Source organism: Pongo abelii, chromosome 21 (assembly GCF_028885655.2).
Source record: "Pongo abelii isolate AG06213 chromosome 21, NHGRI_mPonAbe1-v2.0_pri, whole genome shotgun sequence".
NCBI classification, from domain to species: Eukaryota; Metazoa; Chordata; class Mammalia; order Primates; family Hominidae; genus Pongo; species Pongo abelii.
This window is the reverse complement of record NC_072006.2, coordinates 42206269-42229167: the sequence shown is the minus strand read 5'-3', so window position 1 is coordinate 42229167 and position 22899 is coordinate 42206269. Positions and strand designations below refer to the sequence as shown.

The 22899-nt window shown below is 40.2% G+C and overlaps 1 protein-coding gene across 2 annotated transcripts in view; it reads right to left on the bottom strand.

The window, feature by feature from the left end:
* Nucleotides 1–22899, bottom strand: part of RPRD1B (regulation of nuclear pre-mRNA domain containing 1B) — a 60437-nt gene that overhangs the window by 35922 nt on the left and 1616 nt on the right. For both annotated transcript variants that reach the window (XM_009233570.4, XM_054541782.2), the window contains exons 2-3: nucleotides 17412–17541; nucleotides 9520–9653 (exon numbers count right to left, since the gene is read on the bottom strand). In XM_009233570.4, coding sequence (XP_009231845.2) covers nucleotides 9520–9653; nucleotides 17412–17541 — 264 coding nt within the window. The remainder of the gene's footprint in view (nucleotides 1–9519; nucleotides 9654–17411; nucleotides 17542–22899) is intronic.

Here is a 22899-nt window from a genome sequence, read left to right as displayed (position 1 = left end):
AGTTACCATTTTAAATTTAACCACTTTTGAGGCTGACAGGTTACATTATTTATGATCTATCTGCATCGTATGTTTTTACATTGTTATGATAGATGTGTTAATTCCAAAATCATTCTTTTTGCATCAAATTAGACAACACAAAATAAATGCCAAACAACTGTGGGAAATAAATCTAAATGATAAATTCTAGTTTAGAAAGTAAAGAAATATTGGACACAGCCTGTGCCTGGCATTGCAATAGTTTCCTTTTAATCTTTCCAACAATCTTAAGATACAGCATCTCCATCTGAAAGGAGAGAAAACAAAGGCCAGGGAGGTTAAATGACACACTTACAGTATGACTCCAAAACCTGTCCTCTTTCCACTGCACTCAAATTACTTAGCACCACACAGGTACCCTCTCATTTAGAAAAAAAAGGGGGACACCAGGCACCTGCTTCAGATACATACATTTTTTGCTTACACATTTTCTTCTGGAACCAAGCCATGTAGCTCTTGTTCTCTACATTATATACTAACTGACCAAACTTGTGTTTGAAGTGAAAGCCAGGTCAATATCATGAGTTTTATTTTTATTTTATTTTTTTTAGATGGAGTTTTTGCTCTCTTGCCCAGGCTGGAGTGCAGTGACACGTTCTCAGCTCATTGCAACTTCCGCCTCCTGGGTTCCAGCAATTCTCCCACCTCAGCCTCCTGAGTAGCTGGGATTACTGGCACTTGCCCCCAAGCCTGGCTAATTTTTGTATTTTTAGTAGAGTCAGGGTTTCATTCACCACGTTGGCCAGGCTGGGCTCAAACTCCTGGCCTCCAGTGACCCACCCGCCTCGGCCTCCCAAAGTCCTGGTACAGGTGTGAGCCACCACGCCTGGCCAAGTTTCATTTTTTCTTAATGATTTTGTCTATTACAAAAAAAGGAGACAGGAACATCTGCAATACAGGCCGTTCTCACTTTGCGCATACTATTATACACAGATTTGTTATCATGGCTTCGTTAAATGACACCAGTCCCTCAATAAAACAAGTTCGAACTTCAGTTACCAGGGCATATTAACTCTTGAGTAGTTGCATAAAGTACAAATTTTGCTGCTAACTTCAGCCCCCAAATCATGATCAGTGACCAATCACATCATTCTTCAAGTCTATCAGTGATTGATCACTGCACACCTGTTATGCAGGTGACACCAAGACAGCAAAGTACTTCGCTGTACTGTCTCCTTATTGCCCAGTGATAACACCCACGACATTTTATAAAAATGAACAATCAGAAGAGGGTATTGATCATAAAGACGAATGTGGAACAAAGAAACTGAAACAAAAGCTAATGCTGGAACTGAAATCCCAATGGCACATCAGTGGAATTACAGAAGAAAGAGCACGCTGCAGGATGCTGCCACTGTCAGCATCAGAGGGAGCCTAGATCCGTGGCCAGAGGAACTTGTAGAGGCCAACTTAGCAATGAAGAAAGTGGGAGTGATGAAAAGAATGACAACGTCCTAGAGGAAGAGACGCTAAAAAAAAAAAAAAAAAAAACTGCATGCTAAAGAAACTGAGAGGTATTTTACAATACTGAAAGCATAAACGATAAAATGTTGGAAGCTGATCCAAACAAAATACAGTATGACAATTTGCAAAGCCACAGAAAAGATGTTTGCTCTATATATGTATATAAATTATACCAGAAGAAGGCAACCCTTGCTCAAACTACTCTTGTTAAGTTTGTTACAAAGAAAACACACTTTAATTCTCAATGTTTCTAATTTGTTGTTACAGCATATTAAATAACTATTAGTTTATTATCTCTTTTGTTTCCGTACACATTTGGAATCAACAGTGAGTTTTTAATTCTTTGATAAAAAAAATTTTAAAAGTCACAGAGCAATCATAATTTTCCCCACTGATTATAAAGATTGCTTTGCATGGGTTCAGCTTGCACGGTCATGGTTACAGTCCTGCACTACTATGCAAAGCAAAGATTGCTGTATTTTTAATACGAAAAATCTATTAGGATAAAATGTACATAAGAAACACCTAACAGTACTTTGTACATAGCAGCTGCCTAATGAGCGTGTGCCGTGGCCCATGCAGACACTCAGCCACTGTGGAAGGACTGGCCATTAGAAGGTAAGTACAAACTCCAAAATTTTTTATACTGTTCTGTTTGCTTTCAAGCACCTAGAAGAGTACTCAGTAAGTAACTATTAGATACGCTAAAGAAGGTAGAAAAAAATTATAAAACTTGAAATCCTTCCGTTTTCAAACTCTCACACAGAAATTATTATATATAAACATCAAACACTACCTCGACACTTAGAATTCCTGAATTTTGGCACTGGGAGGACTTAGACCTATGCCTTTGTTTCCTCCAACTCAAATTTTCATGAAAATATCTAAGTCCACAGGTTGCAGTTTGCCCAAAGTCAGAGAGTTTGTTAGTGTAAATGTGGGTGCTACAGATCAAAGGCTCCTTATCTGGAGTTATCTTTACCACTTCACACTGCTGCTCATGAACAGCATTACAAGACTTAAAATAAGAAATCATTTCAGGACAACTTATGTCTTTTGCCATCCTGATGGCAGAGGGCACAATAGGTGTTAACCATTACCCTACTTTTCCAGTTTCCTCCTATTTCCATTTGGAGGACCTACTGGTGCTACAAACGTAAGATTTCTGGATATGAATTACTAATCATTTCCCCCACAGGGCTCCTCATTCCCTGAGCTACCTATTTCCATTATGAACACTTTCACTGACCTGTCTTCCAGGTACAAGGCCTTGGAAACCATTAGAATCTATCGCAAGGTCCCAGTTTCTAGCAGATTCCATACCTCAGAAGGATGCCTTACATACTGCCTCCCTCTGCTCCTTCACCTACACAGCCTCTTATCAGCAATCTGCCCTTTGTCACAGCTGGTTGAGACCACTGTCTCCCCACCTCTAGTTTGCTCCTTTCCCAAGTTAGACTATACAGTTGTCCCTCAGTATCCATGGGGGATTGGTTCCAGGACCGCCACGGATATCAAAATCTAGGGATACTCAAGATCTCATTAAAAAATGGCATAGTATTTACATACAACTTACGCACACATCCTCCCGTATACTTTATGTCTAGATTATAGTACCTAATACAATGTACATGATATGTAAATAATTGTCACACTGTTTCGTTTTTAAAATATGTATTATTTTTACCCAAAATATATTCAATATGCAGCTGGTTGCATTCACAGATGTGGAACCTGTAAATATGGAAGACTGTATTCTATTATTAAGTTAATCTTCCTAAAGCGGAGTGCTCACTCCATCATGTCCCTATTCATAAACCTTAAGGGGCTTCTAATGATTTTACAGATTCCTCCTAAGTTCATAGCCTAATGATGACAATGGCCTCCAACTCCCATGGCACTCAGGCCTCTCTTAAAGCACCCGGCCTTGCTACTCTGGCCACTGGCAAGCGTTCTTCTCCGACAGGAGCACTTTGTGTCTTATTCCTCTACATCCCTACAGTACCTAGGAAAGGGCTGACAGGTCGGAGTTTGAAACTGCTTGAAGGGAGGAGTCACAGAGCTTGGAAAATGCTAGTGCTAGGCCAGAAATGACTATCACTGCTACGAAGTCAGCAGTTACGGTGCCCAGTATTGTCAGTCTAGTCAGACAGCCATTAAAAATAACTTAGGATTTCCAGGTTTCCTTTTCAAAAGCTATACATTTTTTAAAAAATTAAAATTATTTTAAAAACTAGAATATTTGTCAGTCCCATTTCTACATCTGAATTTAAGGTAAGCCTTCCACTATCAATTCAGCTTCTACGACGGTATATATTTACCCTCCCTTTTTCACTCACTCAACCACTGTTTACAGGCAGGACAAACTGTGGGGGGTAGCCAAAGTCCTTCTGTCCTCATACTGGGCACCTTCTCGTCTATCCTCCAACTTGTCCCTGTGTCTCCAGCGGGCCTTGTACTCAGCTAATCTTAAGTAATCCTCGTTACCTAAGGGTTTATGGTATGCCTCTTACAACCTGATTGTGGGAGAATTTCAGACACTATGGCAGACTGTGAAACTAATCTTAAGGCAAAAAGCTGGCCTGCAGGCTCCCAAATCACATTATAATATGCAGCCATCTACCGTAAAGCTGGATCTTCTAGAGGATCCACTTGAAATTTTCTGTGATTTAAAAAACAAAACAAAACACCCTGTGTTTGGTCCGAGTGCAGCGGTGTTTACAACTAATTGATCGCAATCAGTTACAGGTTTTTTTGTTCCTTCTCTACTCCCACTGCTTCAATTGACTAGTTAACAACAACAACAACAAAACACACCTATAGATTTTATATTACTTTTATAATGAGAAAAGGATCAGGAAATACTGTTTGCAACAGCTCCCTCATTCTTTGCTCCATCCCTGCATAGTAAAGGACATTTTAATAAGGCATATTAAACTTTACTTGTGGAAAGAAAAGAACTTGCAACAGATAAAGGTCTAACATTTGAGGCACAGTTCTACAAGCTGTCTACCCTTATCATCTCACTGAACTGAGTAGCCAAATCCAGGCATAAACCCAGGGAAGTTGCGCCTAGAACTCATACTTTTAGCTACCATGTTCTCCAGCCTCGCACAAAAACTGGGGGACTGAAAATATTAAAAACCTCTTCTTACTTTTGCTACCAGTTCATATATAGAAACTCAGCATATTAGATACTAGAACTGGCAGGGGCAAACAAAACTCGTATCATCGCCCCACTGATAATATCCTACCTGCATTATCTCAAGTAATCCTCATCACAATCCTAGAAGGTATCACCATTAATAGCCATATTGTACAGTGAGGATCTGAGCTTCAGAGGGATCAAATACCATGGCCAAGGTCACAAAGCTTTAGAAATGACAGCTAGGGGCTGGGCGTGGTGGCTCACGCCTGTAATCCTGCCACTTTGGGAGGCCGAGGTGGGCGAATCACCTGAAGTTGGGAGTTTGAGACCAGCCTGACCAACATGGAGAAACCCCATCTCTACTAAAAATACAAAATTAGCCAGGCGTGGTGGCACATGCCTGTAATCCCAGCTACTTGGAAGGCTGAGGCAGGAGAATCACTTGAACCTGGGAGGCGGAGGTTGCGGTGAGCCGAGGTCACGCCATTGCACTCCAGCCTGGGCGACAGAGCAAGACTTCATCTCAAAAAAAAAAGAAATGACAGCTAGGATTCATACTGTGGAAGCCTCAATAGCTAAACTACATTAAGATCCAGGAAAGCTGGGTAACCTACTCACAAATTCCTACCAAAACTCAAGTTTATTGAAACCATGTGCTTTCAGGAAATATGACAGTGTGAAGAATATCAGCTTTAAAGTCATATAGACCTGGGAATTCGCCACTTATCAATTATCTCTCTCTGAACAAAATTACTATACCTTTTTGAGCCAGTATCCTCATCTAAAGTATGAAAATAATACCAAATTCACAGAGTAGTTGTAAGGATCTAAAACAAATTAACATGAAAAGCAGCCAGCAGAGGCTGGTACATAATGGATGCTCAATAAATGCTAGTCCCTTTGTATCTACCCTCTCTCTCTAAATCCTCCTACAACCGTATACTACGTGAGTCACATGTGGCTCAAATAAAAAAGTTCCATTTAGGATCTACAATGAACTCAAACAAATTTACAAGAAAAAAACAAACAACCCCATCAAAAAGTGGGCAAAGGACATGAACAGACACTTCTCAAAAGAAGACATTTATGCAGCCAAAAAACACATGGAAAAATGCTCACCATCACTGGCCATCAGACAAATGCAAATCAAAACCACAATGAGATACCATCTCACACCAGTTAGAATGGCAATCATTAAAAAGTCAGGAAACAACAGGTGCTGGAGAGGATGTGGAGAAATAGGAACACTTTTACACTGCTGGTAGGACTGTAAACTGTAAACTAGTTTACAGTTACATCGCCACCAGTGTGGCGATTCCTCAGGGATCTAGAACTAGAAATTCCATTTGACCCAGCCATCCCATTACTGGGTATATACCCAAAGGACTCTAAATCATGCTGCTATAAAGACACATGCACATGTATGTTTATTGCGGCACTATTCACAATAGCAAAGACTTGGAACCAACCCAAATGTCCAACAATGATAGACTGGATTAAGAAAATGTGGCACATATACACCATGGAATACTATGCAGCCATAAAAAATGATGAGTTCATGTCCTTTGTAGGGACATGGATGAAATTGGAAATCATCATTCTCAGTAAACTATCACAAGAACAAAAAACCAAACACTGCATATTCTCACTCATAGGTGGGAACTGAACAATGAGAACACATGGACACAGGAAGGGGAACATCACACTCTGGGGACTGTTGTGGGGTGGGGGGAGAGGGGAGGGATAGCTTTAGGAGATATACCTAATGCTAAATGACGAGTTAATGGGTGCAGCACACCAGCATGGCACATGTATACATATGTAACTAACCTGCACATTGTGCACATGTACCCTAAGTATAATAATAATAAAATAAAATAAAATAAAAAGAATACTGCTCAAGCATTTACAATGGCTTTATTTGAAGAACTAATGGATATATTAGCAATCTAGTCTAGATTCTTCAAATCATGTCTTTCATTAAATTAAAACAAAAACGTATACAAAAAAAAAAAAGTTCCATTCAGTCAAGCAACACCTTAAGTATTCTCAAGAGTAGAGAACTTTTCTCCTTTTCTTACTTTTTAAATTTTGTTTTTAACTGACAAATAATAATTGTATATATTTATAGGGCACAGTGTGATGTTTTGAGAGACACCTTTAGAACACCTTGAGAGACAGGTTTATAAACTTAATACCCAGTTCTAAAACAGAATTCCTAAGCTCATGCATTCTCTAATGTTGTAAGAACTGTCAAAGTTCCATAGAAAAATTTTTATTTCAGAGGTAAACTCCATGAAGTTGCCTGAAGACAAAGAATTACCCATGAATCAGAGCTGGAATATAAAAGGACTACTCAAATTTGGAAATAAACTTCTTGAGAACTCATCAACATTTGAAAGGACTGTGGTAAAATATTCTGATAACTCAGGTCCAGAGAAGAGAGTGAAGACAGAGTGAGTCAGCTGGGACTAACACACATGTTGAAATCTTTTGATGTGTGTTTTCATCTTTATAGAATAGAGAAAGAGACATTATCTTCAGATCAGCATTATCCTCTACCTAGAGGAAACTGCCTCTGTTATTGTTAATGTCTATCTAGACTCTCAAAAAAAAAATCAGAAACCCAATGAAGCTATTTCCAATATTCTCACTGCCACAAATTCCACACATTGCCAGAGTGCAAACCTATTCCTTACTCTTTTCTCCCTCTTTCCTATAGCATCTAGCATAGCTGTTTATTCAAAGTATGTGTCCAGCAAATGTACATTAAATTGAAATTCAACATTAGCTTCAAACATCCTCTTTCAAGGCTCTCCTACTTGCCCAAAGGTGTTCTTAAAAACCAGCACTGTTTACCAATGAACTGTAAGGCAGAGTAAAGAACGCTGAGTAACTCCCCAGTAATTCTTCAGCTGTACGGAAGACCTCCAAAGGACACAATACAAACACCAGAATCCAAAGCAGGAAACATCTTGCTTTTCAGAAGCTACCAATCACCTGAGTGATCCTAAAATTATCTTCTAGCAACACCAAGTAAAACAACAATGACCTGCAGTCTGAAAGCACTTATGTCATTCACAGAAAGCCTCTAACCTTTGGTTTCACAGGAAAGTTACCCACTGTAAAATGCAAATAATTCCAGACCTGGAAAGGATCATGAAGGGTACACAAAAGGATTGCTCAGTGAAGGATACTGTCACACATGCTAATCATGGCTAGGTTCTATAGCAGATGCATGTACAAAGTACCAGAGAACAAGGAGGGAATGACCACATGGGCCCAGACAAGCCAGGAAAGAGGTCAGAATGAGAGTTGCCTTCTTGGAGAATGAGTTCACCACACAGTGAAAGCAGTAGAAGGACATCAAGTAGAGGTAACAGCAGATGGAAAGGAAGCAGTGCCAACAGAGCATCCAGAGGGGAAACTGTCGGCAATTCAGTTTGGCCAAAGAATACAGTGTAAGTGAGGAAGTGGCAGGAGAAGAATCTGGAAAAACAGGTTAGTTCAGATAGAAAGGGTCTTCAATACTATCAGTACTTGGACTTGATCCTCCAGGAAACAAGTATGTATGCAGGCAGATCAGATCTGTAGCTAAGAAACACGTCATGCCAACTAGAATTAAACCACAACTAACCAGAAGCCAAGTAACTAAACAACATTTGATCTTACTCTTTAAAAATAGGCCAGGTGCGGTGGCTCACGCCTATAATCCCAGCACTTTGGGAAGGTGAGGTGGGGTGGATCACGAGGTCAGGAGTTCAAGACCAGCCTGGCCAAGATGGTGAAACCCTGTCTCTACCAAAAATACAAAAATTAGCTGGGCATGGTGGCAGGTGCCTGTAATCCCAGCTACTCAGGAGGCTGAGGCAAGGAACTGCTTGAACCCGGGAGGCGGATGTTGCAGTGAGCCGAGATCATACAGTGCACTCCAGCCCGGAAAACAGAGCAAGACTCTGTCTCAAAAAAAAAAAAAAAAAAAAAGAAAAGAAAGAAAAAAGAAAAAAGAATATAAGCTCTTATTAAGGGCTTTGCAAAATTCACACACAGATGCACTTCCTAAAGATATCCTGGGTTCAGTAAAGATCAAAATCAATTTTAAGCTGGGCACAGTGACTCACACCTGTAATCCAGCACTTTGGGAGGCCGAGGCGGGTAGATCACTTGAGGTCAGGAGTTCGAGACCAGCCTGGCAAACACAGTGAAACCCCATCTCTTCTAAAATACAAAAATTAGCCGGGTGTTGTGGCAGGTGCCTGAATCTCAGCTACTCAGGAGGCTCAGGAAGGAGAATGGCTTGAACCCAGGAGGCGGAGGTTGCAGTGAGCCGAGATCATGCCACTGCACTCCAGCCTGGATGACAGGGTGAGACTCTGTCTCCAAAACAAACAAACAATCAACTTTAGACACACACCATGCTGACAATCCTAAGGATATGTTTCAAAAGCACATCTACATTTAATTAAACCAAGTTCTTAAAAAGCTAAGAAACTTATCCAAGGTCCTATTGTAGTTAATGGCAGAGCAAGGACAAAATCTTAGTCCAGGCTACCTCCTAGTTCACCACAACTCTAAACAACTTTGTTGTTCCTTCCCTTGTGCAAGGAAAGTCTCTGAAAGACAGAAGCAAGCCAAGGAGAATAGAGAGCAAAAGTCAGGGTATGAGAGGATGGATAGCATGAATACTGGAACCAGGCTTACACACTGTGAGCACTACATAAATTCTCACCATCATTCATGATCATCTCTCTCTCTCTGAAGAATCATAAAATCGCTGGTGGTTCACAGCAAACCCCACTGCAGCTTTTCATATTTGATTCGAAAGTAGGCAAAGACCAAGAGCTGTAAACATGTGGTGATGTTTCTACCTTTGGGGGGAGGGCTCTTGGAGTCCTCCATAGACAGCTTCAGCTGCTGTATGAACTCGCCGCCATACACACTTCGTTCTTGCCAGATGTTCAGCAATCTTTCTAAAGGTTTTTTACAGCCTTCATCTGCCTCTCTGCCCAGAAAAGATGAAAAGATATATATAAGCTTAAGATTTTTTGTTTTTAATTAGGACAGACCTACTTAAAAAAAAAGAAATCAACAACTGACTAAATGATTTACACATTTAAAAGCAAAAGAATAAGGTACATATTGTAATACCTGGATACCCAAAACTTGACCACAAACTACATTCTTCGTGTAGTGGGAGGGATCATGCCATAATCGAAATCAAATAGGACCAAAAGTCAATGGCCAATTTTTAGACAGAAAATTATCAAAACTCCATCTTATCAATTGTGATAGCTTGCTTTTTAAGAAGATGTTAATAAAATGTACTGCCAGACATTCTGCTGGAAATTAAAAGTGGATCAGAACTCTTAAAGATAGAAAAATGATTTTAAAAAACCAGATGTTTAAAACAGGAAATAATTCACTGCAACTCATCAATTCTAACACACCAACACTTCTACATGTATAAACACAATCACATACATGTATATGTCAAGAATCATTCCAGTTCTAACCACTTCATAATTATTTTAATTCTGGGCTAAGTCCATAGTCCAGGTTCACACAAAGGTATCTGATAATCTTAGAACACACTTAATAATGCAGTCCTTCATAACTTATATCAAAGGATATGAATTAGAAGTTAGAAAATGTTTTCCCCTGACATGTTAACTCCTGAAACAGGATATAAAGGACTATAACTAGCACTCACTGAGAACCAATTGCCTACAATAAAATGTCAGAGAGCAAGCAGAAGATTGGGTTAGACTTTCTGAAAGCAAAGTGAATTCAGCCACCACCCACTGTTAGCATGAATTCTTCTGTTTTGTGAGGGGGTTTAAATGGCAACGATCTTACACTGAATGACTTTAAACAAGAAGGGATATCTCGACATCTTAGTATCTAAGTTAAATGGCTTTTAGTAGAAACTTCAAGAAGAAATCATGCCAAATTCAACTGAGATGGGAACTCTATTCACACCCGACCGTGACAATGCTTTCGTAAACTCAAGGAGAACTTAGGTTTCAGCCTAGCCCGGTCAGAATGTCTTTCTTATGAATTATTAGTGGTAAATTTCACTGACTAAAGGACTCAATCAGGGTACATAAAAATCAATTCTTTTTTTGTTAAACTTTTTAAAGTCAGAAGTGAGGGTTTGGGAAAAAAAAGAAAAACATTTCTATTGCTAAGTTTATAAAGCTTAAAAATATGACCCAATTACTTGATACTTGTGATAAAACACTTTTACTCCACCTACAAAATATATCCAGAAATTAGTTATTTCTCATCTTTTCCTCTGCTATCAATCTGGCCCAAGGCACTATCATCTCTCACCTGGATTACTACAGTAGCCTCATTACTGGTCTCCCCGCTTCCACCCTTGGCCTCCTACAACCTACTCTCGAGTTTTCAAAATACAATTTTAGCTGCTGTACTAGGGCAGACCACATCACTCCTTTGTTCAAAATTGCCAACATTTCTTCCCAGTATCCCTCAGAAATAAAAGTCCTTATGAAGACTCCAAGGCCTTTCCCAACCCAGCTGTTATTTCCCTGGCCTCATCTCCTACCCACTCTTCCCCACCCCCGTCCTCCAACCTCCTGCCTCAACAGCTACCCTAGCACTGCCTCAGAGCCTTAGCACTTCAAAAGTTTGCTTTGCCTGGAATCACATTCCCCATGTGGCCACACAGCTCAATCCCTCTCCTCCTTCAGGCCTATGTTTAGTCAAACCACCTTCAGTGTGTCATTCCCTAACCTCTACGTTGAAAATGACACTCCCTGCCCCTACTCAATTTTTCTCCATACAACTTTTCTGGTATGCTGTATATTCAACAGTTTACTTTGTGTTTACACGCTTTCCATTTGAATGTAATTTCCACAGGGATGGAGATTTGTCATTTTCTCCCATTGCTATATGCCCTTGAACAAGCACAATAAATATCTGTCAAATTGTAATCTTTTCCAAAAAAATGTATATAGGTTTCGGTAAGTTATACAGTTACTTAACTTTCAACAATCATCTTACTGTATCAAGGTCATGTCAGAAATCAACTAAGCACTCCTCAGCTCGATCAATGAAGGTTTATAGAATACAAAGAATAAGAAGGCCTGGGTCCTGACCTCTAGGGCTCAACTCAGCAACCCCTCAGACCTGTTTAGTCTCCTTTCCCTACCCCACCTGGAACTTTGTGTTCCAGCAACACCCACCCGTATGTATTTGCTACTCAGAATTTGTTCTCTCACTTGCATGTGCCTTTGTTCATGCTATCTCTTCTCCTTCAAATGGAACAGCCAAAATTGAACAAGGCAAAGAGAAAGGAGTAATTCAGGTAGCTCAAGTATATGGGGGAATGTGCGGAAGAATCTGGAAGGAGAGGGTGGAATTCAATTACAGCGAGCCCTGAATGCCATATTGAAGCATGTGGCCTGCAGGCAATGGGAGGTCCCTGACGTGATCAAATGTATAGCTTAGAAAAATAAAGTCATTATAATTAATAAAACCAAATTGCAACTAATCAGAACTTTGTTAATGAACTAGCTGGTACTTTTAGCATAAAATCTGTTTGCTGCAGATTCTCTGTTTGCTTAAAAGAAAGAGAAACCAGTCTCATGAGAATAAATTCTTATCAAGGATTTAGTTAAAAAGTAGGTGGGTATCACAACACACACCCACCACCCACCATTCCTGGAGATACTTGGGACTCCATTCAGGCTAAGACTGGTTTTGTGTACAGTTTCAGGCACAGTGGAAAATGACGCTCAAACCTGTTATAACCACAAAACATTTTCAAAAGGCTTTTAGTACTAAAGGCCAAAAGGGGGGTTCTAGTTTAATTAGTGAATGTAACTAACCAGGACAGATATTTCCTTGAACATTGTGGTAAATCAAGGTTTTGCTAGATAAGTTTCAAAGCTATACATAAAATATTCAAGAAATCTTTCTACTGATTAGGTTTTGAAGGAAGTAGCTCCAGTGAAATGGAAGTCACTTTGGCATCTGGAATTAGATACAACCAAAGTAATAAAGCCGTTTTATAACAGAAAGAGAAATATTTTCAGGTTGTACTAACTCCAATCTAAACTGAGAAATCTTTAAGTGGAAAAAAAGACTGAACAATCTTTGCCAACAATCTATGAATAAAGTGGAAGATGGCAAATAATTACATACACAACTTAATATTACGTTGAACACTTGGTATTTTAATTCTGATTAATTACAAATTCAATCACTTTATTTTTCAATATAGACAGCAAAACTGACCTTTAAGAGTGAAAAATGTGTACGATAGACACCAACAGACTTGCTGCTTGACGTGTCAGCTGGACACCTGAGTCCCTGCAAAGCCAGCCTTGGGGGCCTTTTCTTCCTCTACAGTTCTATGGCACTTTTCTGGTACAACCACAGTAATTTGTACAACTCTGTCTTATCCCATGCACAGCAGGCCTATGGTAGGCCTCCTAAGGGCAGGAATTCTAAGTATTCCCTACACTTCCAACAGTACCTCATGTAAAGTTGGTTCAGAAAAGAGTTAACACAGAAGGCCAGACTGCTACCCTTAGGGAAGTGCTTGGCTGGCGTCTGGGAACTTGGGATTTCAAAGTGTCCCTACCATTTCCTAACTGGTAAGGGTGGTTTACTGGGCCTAAATTGTTTGTGCAAGCAATACGGTTCTTAATGAACACCTGAGCCTGGCGTGGTGGCTGACGCCTGTAATCCCAGCACTTTGGGAGGCCAAGGAGGGCAGGTCACAGGTCAGGAGATCAAGACCATCCTGGCTAACATAGTGAAACTCCGTCTCTACTAAAAAATACAAAAAATTAGCTGGGCATCATGGTGGGCACCTGTAGTCCCAGCTACTTGGGAGGCTGAGGCAGGAGAATGGCGTGAACCCGAGAGGCGGAGCTTGCAATGAGCCAAGACCAAGCCATTGCACTCCAGCCTGGGCGACAGAGCGAGACTCCGTCTCAAAAAAAAAAAAAAGTGAACACCTGATTTATTTCTGGGAGCTTAGAATTTTGGCAGAGGGTGTCTACATGACCAATCCAATAAAAACTCTGGGCACAGAGTCTTTAAAGAGCTTTCCTGGTAGGTTACACGTCATACACATCACAATTCAGTGCTGGAGGAATTAAGTGTGTTTGTGTAATCGCACTGAGAGAGGACTCGGAAGCTTACACCTAGAGTGCTCCAGTCTGCTGCGGGCACTGCACGAACATCACCCTCTGCTGCTGCTGCTTTGGATCCTTTAGCTGTAATGAATCACTGCCCTGACTATGACTACATGATGAGTCCTGTGAGTCATTCTAGGGAATCACCAAACCTGGGAGTGGTCTTGGGGCCCACAACAATAAATAAATATCATGTGGGTAACTCTCAAATTTATGCCTCCAGAAATCAAGTCTCTACTGAGCTTCAGACTATTTTATCCACCTGCCTATTTGGCATCACTCCTTGGAATATTCACTAGCCATCTCACACTCGGCCTGGCCAAAACAAAACTCGTGATTTCCTCCACCAAATCTTTTCCCCAATCTTCACTTCAGCAAAGGGCACCATCAGTCATTCACTTACGTCAAAAACCTAGAAATCGTCTTTGATTTCTCTTTTCACTTACTACCAGCTCCCACTCAACGCCTATAAATCCTATCAGTTTTACACTGGAGAGGTGGGGATCCTCCCACGAAGGAAGCATTCAATAAATGGAAGCTATTAGTATCTTCCCATTGCTTCTGAGTCCTAGGCAATGTCACCTCTAGCCTGCACCACAGCAACATCCTCCAAACTCATGTCCCCGCCCCTCCCTTGGCCTTTACAAACCATCCCTCTACACTAAGCCATTTTTAAAGAGGGATGTTTTAAAAATGTATGTTGGAATATACCATTCTCCTGGTTAAAACTCTTCAATGACATTCCATGAGAAAAAAATCCTAACTCCCAAGTCTTACAGGGTGTACGTGACTGGTGCATGTCCACCTCTTGGACCTCATCTGGATATCACTTTTCCCTTTGTGCACTACATTCTAACCACACCAGCCTTTATTCTGTTTCTCTTAGCAGGCCAAGATTATCACCGCCTTAAGTTTTTCTTAATAGCCGCTCCTGCTTCGCACGATTACCTCAAATGTCATTTCCTTAGAGGCCTTCCTGAACCACACTACCTGCGAGATCCTACTCTAGAACATCACTCCATTTTACTATGTCCATATTATCCTGCTCTGAAAGTATCTTGCTCATTTGTCTTTGCCTGCGTTGTTCACTGCTGCTCCCCCAGTGTCTGGATCCATACTTGGCACATAGAAGGCACTCCAATACATGTTGAATGAAAAATGACATGGACAGCTGTCTCCTCATTGGGAAGAAAACAAGGCACTTGTATGAAAAGCAAGTTTGCAGTCTGGTTAATTAAATTGCTATTCAAATCAAATCTATCCTATGAACTTGGCAGCTTTCTCTGACTTGAGAGTTTTTTTACTGTTTGTTTGTTTTGGGTGTGGAGGTGTCTTTTATCATAAAAACATCCCTCATCAATTTAGTCAACAGTAATGGGTCAACTATCTTTGTTCATCAACTGACACAGAAAGTATATGTTAATTAGGCTACTCCTACTGTGGATGAGCTGCATCATGGTTGAAGCAGAACTGTTGGACTTTCTGTCCCAATAATGGGGTATAAGAAAGGAGATTGGAAACATGAGTATCCAGAATTTAATACCCACGCAGAATCTTAAAACAACCAGAAGAATGCAAACAGAAAGGAATTTGGGCTATTTTATTGAGAAGGACCAGGTTTATCTTCCTCACACTGCCACTGAATCTGCCAAGACACCTAAAACCTGGCTAGTTTTTAAGGTGTTCCCAAGTAAAAAGGAATTTTTAACCCTGGTATTGCCCATCCCCTTTTCCACCCCTTTCTATTTACTTTTTGGTTTCAGGACAGCTAAAGATTACAGATCGTTTGTCTGTTTGTAATTTAGAGACAGGGTCATGCTCTGTTGCCAAACCTGAAGTGCAGTGGTATGATTATAGCTCACTACAGCTTTGAGCTCCTGGGCTCAAGCAATCCCCCTGCCTCAACCTCCAAGTAGCTAGGACTACAGGTGCACACCACCATGCCTGGCTAATTTTTAAAAAATTTTTTATAGACACAGGGTCTCACTATGCTGCCCAGGCTGAAATTTTTGAATAACATTGTTATGTTTACTATCCCTACAAGAAATCATTCCAGCCAACTCCCTAGACCAAATCTCTTCCATAATGAGTTAACATTAATTAACTCATTTAACAAATATTTACTGAACGCCTACTCTGTGTCAGGGCAGACCATAATGTTGCCCAGCTCCTGGGACACCAACATGGAGGCTATATAAATGGTATTCCTTCAAGCTACAGAACTCAGCAGCTCTGTGCCAGACACTTTACTAGGTGCCTGGAATATAGGAAAAAACAAATGACCCAATGAATGAGCAAATGTGGAGCAGGCATTGTACTACATACTTTTAAACATATTGTCTGTCTCTACCCTCAAAACTCTTATAAGGGGGAGTGGTATCCTCCCCCTTTAGCCAGTTAGGAAATTTGGGCTCAAAAAGTTAAGTAACACATCCAAGGTCACTCACATAGTGTCTGAGGCAGAGCTACCATCAATTTCTAAGCAACTGTGAACTAAATCTCATCAAAGCAAGAAAATCTGTCTATTTCAGATAGCTCCTCTAGTAGTCTGTTCTAAGCTTACTCTGTTATGAAGATTCAGTATTTTTTTCAAGTTAATAACACATTTTGCTACTTGTGTCCATGTTGATCAAAAGGTGAGCCAGTTATGTAGCTGACCAACAAAAACCATCTTTTTCATCTCTAGAAAGCTAGGTGTCATTTCTTTCTCTTGGATTTCTAATTTTATTTCTTCAAACTTTTCAAATCCTGCAATGAAAGCAGGACTTCATTTCTCATTTAAGGCCTTTCACTATATTTTAGACCTAATAACAATTTATGTTTAACCTACTAGTCTCCCAATCATGTTTCCCAATTCCTTTTGCAAATATCTGTTTATATATTTACTTACAAACATAATATTCTAATGAACAATAGTTTTTCTTTGCTTTTCCTGGGCACCTAATTTGAGCCTACAGAAAGCTTTTGTTTTTACATGAAGTAAAGTAATTTATAAAACTTTTAATCCAATGTATGCTTTCTATGGTATTAGTTGTATGTGTGCCACTCCTCTCTGCCACAAAACACAATACCATCAGGCTTAATACAATACAGCCAGAGCAAACACCTACTTTCCACACTAATAATTACTATTATTGCAGTTACAGTAATGCCCACTATTTTTAGTAAACTAGACATCTAGAAATCCAGAAGGAAATAAAAAGGAAGGCATTTGGCAATTAATTTCTTGCTATTAAGTTTTGTTACTAAAAGGTTCCCTTACTAGTTAGCTTTGTTTTTTGATCATAAGCTAATGAGACAACTCAACCAAACCAAGGAAAATACCATAACCAAGAAATAAATTCAAAAAATGAAAATGAATATATCTAGAAGAAAGATAATGCTAGGCTGAATCTCTCAAATGTATCAGAATGTTTACATGTCTCGATAGTTCTTGAGGGCTCAACAAAACATAAAACCACAATTTGGCCTCCGCAACTCTCTGTAAAGTAGGAAGTTGTCAATTTACAAAGGCTATCACAGAAAAGGAAGAACAAAAAGGTGGAAAAGGCAATAAATTTAAAAACAAATCCAAAAAACAAACAACATACCTGGCAACATGAGAAAAAGCATCCACAAGGACAGATTCAAATTCTCTAGTGAATTCAGGTCCTTTCCTTTTACTGTTTTGGATGACATCATTCGCTAAATACAGAAAAGTAAGCTTTCTATTTGATTTGGCTGTAAAAAAGAAAAGAAAAGAATTTAACTTACACCAAAGAAATTCTCTATTCACAATTCTTTTGCCCTGGGCTGCTCCTAAAAAAACATTAAGACAAGTATTATCTACCTGGGGGGTCAAGTAGATATGTTTAAAAAGACCATCTAAGGAATAGGTTTGGGAATACCATTTTGGAAAAGGAAAAGAAAAAGAATGGGCCATCTTCATTGCTGTGTTGTTTAAACCAGAGTAATTAATTGATAGTAAAAATTAAGATAATCCAAAGAGAATTCCTAAAGGATAAGCAGTCAATATTAATGTTGAAACTAAGGCTTTTATTTATCCTACTGCAAAAAAGAGCAACTTCTAACTCACTTTTAATTATCAAATATTCCAGAATGAAAGACTGAGTTGGCTGGACGCAGTGGCTCATGCCTGTAATCCCAGCACTTTGGGAGGACGAGGTGGGTGGATCATTTGAGGTCAGGAGTTTGAGACCAGCCTGGCCAACATGGTGAAACCCTACCTCTACTAAAGATACAAAAATTAGCCGGGTGTGATGGTGGGCACCTGTAGTCCCAACTACTCAGGAGGCTGAGGCAGGAGAATCGCTTGAACCCAGGAGGTGGAGGTTGCAGTGAGCCGAGATTGCACTACTGTATTCCAGCTTGGGCAACAGAGCAAGACTCTGTCTCAAAAAAAAAAAAAAAAAAAAAAAAAAGACTGAGTTAGGTTTCAATTTTAAAATGGTTTCGCCGAGCGTGGTGGCTCATGCCTGTCATCCCAGCACTTTTGGAGGCCGAGATGGACGGATCACCTGAGGTCAGGAGTTCGAGACCAGCCTGACCAACATGGAGAAACCCCGTCTCTACTAAAAATACAAAATTTGCCTGGCGTGGTGGTGGTGCATGCCTGTAATCCCAGTTACTCAGGAGGCTGAGGCAGGAGAATCGCTTGAATCCGGGAGGTAGAGGTTGTGGTGAGCCTAGATCATGCCGTTGCACTCCAGCCTGGGCAACAAGAGCAAAACTCCATCTCAAAAAAAAAAAAAAAAAAAAAAAAAAAAAAAGATTTCTTGTAATTTTGCTCCTAAACTGAGAATTTCTCTGATACTCCAATAACCATAATCAATAATATAGAAGAATCTCTAGGTGCACCAATAGATATTAGCTCAAATACCAGTATACATTAACACTACATTCTTATTGAAAATTTACACACGCGTGAAATCTAGATATGCAAAATTAGGGCTTTCACAAAAACTGTAATTCTCTCTTATTTATATGAAATGTGGTTATTCCCTATTACTCTATATGGTATCATATATTAAACCATAAAAACCTTGTGCAATATGTCTGAGTTACAGTTGCTTTGGGGAACATTACTGAATTCCCTGGCTTCTATGCACATAATTTCTCAACTATAAAGTTACATCACTATGATTTTTGGTTCCAATTTTCTTTTAAAAGAAATAAATAAGAACAGAATTAGATGTTTCAAAACACAAAGTTTTCTCCAATGCTAAAGTACCTGAAAAACACAAGCTCTTTATCAACCTTAACACACCTGAGTAACTCTATTTCTCTCAGTTGTTTCTTTTGAAATGTACAAAGCATTGATATGTCTGACATAGCAGGCATAAGATCTGACATTTTAAAATGTAGCTACAGGAGGCTGGGCACAGTGGCTCACGCCTGTAATCCCAGCACTCCAGGAAGCCAAGGCAGGTGGATCACCTGAGGTCACGAGATCAAGATCATCCTGGCTAACATGGTGAAACCTTGTCTCTACTAAAAATACAAAAAATTAGCCAGGCGTGGTGGCGGGCGCCTGTAGTCCCAGCTACTCGGGAGGCTGAGGCAGGAGAATGGGGTGAGCCCAGGAGGCGGAGCTTGCAGTGAGCCGAGATCACGCCACTGCACTCCAGTCTGGGCGACAGAGCGAGACTCCGTCTCAAAAAAAAAAAAAAAAAAAAAAAAAAAATACAAAAATCAGCCAGGCGTGGTGCCAGGCGCCTGTAAACCCAGCTACTTGGGAGGCTGAGGCAGGTGAATCACTTGAACCTGGGAGGCGGAGGTTGCAGTGAGCCGAGATCGCGCCACTGCACTCCCACCTGGGCGACAGAGTAAGAGACTCCATCTCAAAAAAAAAAAAAGAAAAAAAAAATGTAGCTACAGGAGAGTAACCCAAGTTAAACACATGATTTTAATAGCACATTACAGTTTAAACTGATGAAACTGTTGTCTTAAATGCTCATAAAATTAAATATGGATACCCTGAATTGTCTTAACCTTCTGGTAATAACCTAGTTTAGATGGCCAACTGATAAGAATACTAAGAACCTGGAGCTTTCTTCAACTTTCTAATTATTATTCAAAAGCAGAACGAAAGCGTCAGTAGTTACAATATCTACTGTTGCTACAAAGGTATGATTATGGCAAAACGTGCTTTTCTGTTAAAGCAAACCTTGCTCTGCAAAGTTGATGTAAGTGAAACTACTACACCTATAATCCCATGCAAGTTAGCAGATTCAAAAGCAAAACAGAACTTCAACAAAGCAAATTTCATCAAGTGGAGCTTTACAATTCCATACACTTTATGTTAAAAAAAAAAACCTAGAATCCATATTGTAAAATGTCAATGTGGACATTCAAGACCTGATATACTTTTCAGTAGACAAACAAGGTATCTAAGGGGCTTGAGACCCAAGGTTTTCACTGTTTACAATGCCAATTAATTTTCATCACCCCAGAACTTAACAATGGGGTTTTATTTAGGATAAATTGTATCCCTCCATATTCAACATCCTCAACAGTCAACATAAGCACCATGTGTGCCAAGGTGATAGGACAAAACCCTACAGCTCTTGAGCACACACAGTCACAATACACACAACACACACACCCCTCCATTCCAATCCTGGGGGACAACTCACTTGTTCAGATGTCCTTCCTATACGACAGAAATAGGTCCTTTCACTCACTACCCATGCCCATTCCAAACTAGTCAAACTAGTTGTTGAGTAAAATTTAAACAACTGGTTAATAAAAACTTTTCACTTGTTTGGCTGGTTTTGGCATCTACAGAAAGTCTTAAAGTAATTCTGGGATAAAAGCCCATTAACTACATTCAGGCCAAGATACAAAACACCATTAAAAATACTCATTTAAGAGCACTTTACACCAAAACTATTCCATAAAGAAGGGGACGTTCTACTTAGAACAGAGCTCAAATGGGATAAATTAAAAATTATTCCTAGAAAATGGAAAGATAACACATCAGGAATAGAAGTATTTAAGCAAGAAAAAAAGTTAATTTTTGTAAATCTCATGTATTTTGAAGGCAACTCAGAGACAGTCTGTGAGCATCTCAGCTACGGAAAATGACTTCACCCTAGGTAGAATCTACAGGGCTAATCAATCTGAGTATCAGGGCACAGAATCCTTTTCCTTTAGTGTGGGGGCATTTTCAGTTCATGAAAGAAGGCTGGATATTTGGAAGCTAGGTCTTGATGCTCGGAAGAGCATCTTTTTTTAACTCTGCACTGTCCAGTAAGTTAGCCACTAGCCACGTGTGGCTATTGGAACACCTGAATTGCAGCTGGTAAAAATTGGAAACTAAATTTTCAATTCTATTTACTTAAAACTTTAGTTCCTTAGTCACACATTTTAAGTACTCCGTAGCCACATATACCAAGTGGCTACCTGTTGGATGGCACAGATAGAAAACATTGCTATTATCACAGAAAACTGTATTAGATAGCGCTGTTTATATCCTTTATGCTGTTATCATAGAAAGTTGTATTGGATAGCGCGGTTTAGATCCTTTACTCAACCATGAAAATTCTATCAGAGACCATGATTTAATTCCTATTTTTAAACTATATAACAGGCACCATGCTATATCCTGTGGTGCTGCAAATAAACAAGAAGGCCTAGTTCCTCTCTCAAAACATAATCTAATGACAAAGATGTAACCAGTTCAAATGAACAGCTAGTAGGAACAAATTAAATGCTAAACCGGTATGATGGGGTGGGAGGCACTCATTAATTCTAATAAATGAAAGCACCACAGTTTGGTTGGAGTCAGGTGACCACCTTCACTTATTAAATGCATTGAGGCACTGAGTACTTGAAAAAGAACACATTTTGGCATCAGGCAGCCCTGGGCTCATGTCCTAGCTGTATGTCTGTGGACAAGGCACTTAATCTCTCTATACCTTTATCATCTCATCTATAAAATGAGGATAATAATGCTGGCCTACTTGCAACATAAGGCTCTACCACGTAAGATTAGGGATAACGGAGCTTCATACACAAATGTACTCTCTAATTTGCTTTTTTTCAGTAACTCAACTAGGGTGAGGCAAGGAATCAAGAAAGCATCACAAAAGAAGTGACACTTGGCCAGGCGTGGTGGCTCACACCTGTAATATCAGCACGTTGGGAGGCTGAGGTGGGGGCATCACGAGGTCACGATGTCAGGAGATCGAGACCATCCTGGCTAACACGGTGAAACCCCATCTCTACTAAAAATACAAAAAAATTAGCCCGGTGTGGTGGCGGGCCCCTGTAGTTCCAGCTACTCGGGAGGCTGAGGCAGGAGAATGGCATGAACCCGGGAGGTGGAGCTTGCAGTGAGCCGAGATCGCGCCACTGCACTCCAGCCTGGGCGACAGAGCGAGACCCCATCTCAAAAAAAAAAAAAAAAAAAAAAAGACACCTGAGATGGACTTTAACTGCCTCTTGAGGTCCCACCCAATAGAATTCTGTACAGTGGCAATTCACATTTCAGCACACTCTACAAATAATTTCTGAATGGCACAGTGGGGTACATGAACAAGGCCCCATAAACTCCAGGCTCTACCTCTTCCCGGAACTGCCCGAAGGGCTGAGGGGATCCCTATCTCAGTACAGTCCGCGATATTTGGGGGGGGTCCCTGCTAAAGGGCTAGAACTGGGTCTCCTGAAAAAAATCATGGATTTTGGTGTTTGCCAGCCTGTTGTAGTCTGAGCCTCATCAGTTCAAAAGCCTTGAAAATACCACTTAGCCACTTCAGTTTCCTCACCTGTAGAGCAGGACATCTGTGGTGTCCCCAAGTCACAGATAGTATAGAACACTTGTAAAGCCACTTCGCTATAAAGGCCTACCACATATAGGGTGTCTGGAGCAGCTCTGAGCTTCATTTCTTCAGTCTTCCATTATGAAACTCATCCGGGAGTGTAGGTGCCCATCTTTCCCCACCAGACTGTAAGCAACTTGAAGGTAAAGACCATGCCTCACAGTGAGTAATCAAAAGTCTCATCTCACCATAATCTGCTGAATGCCTACACTGTGCTTCACCCCATGCTAAATGTTCATTTGGATTATCCCGTTTA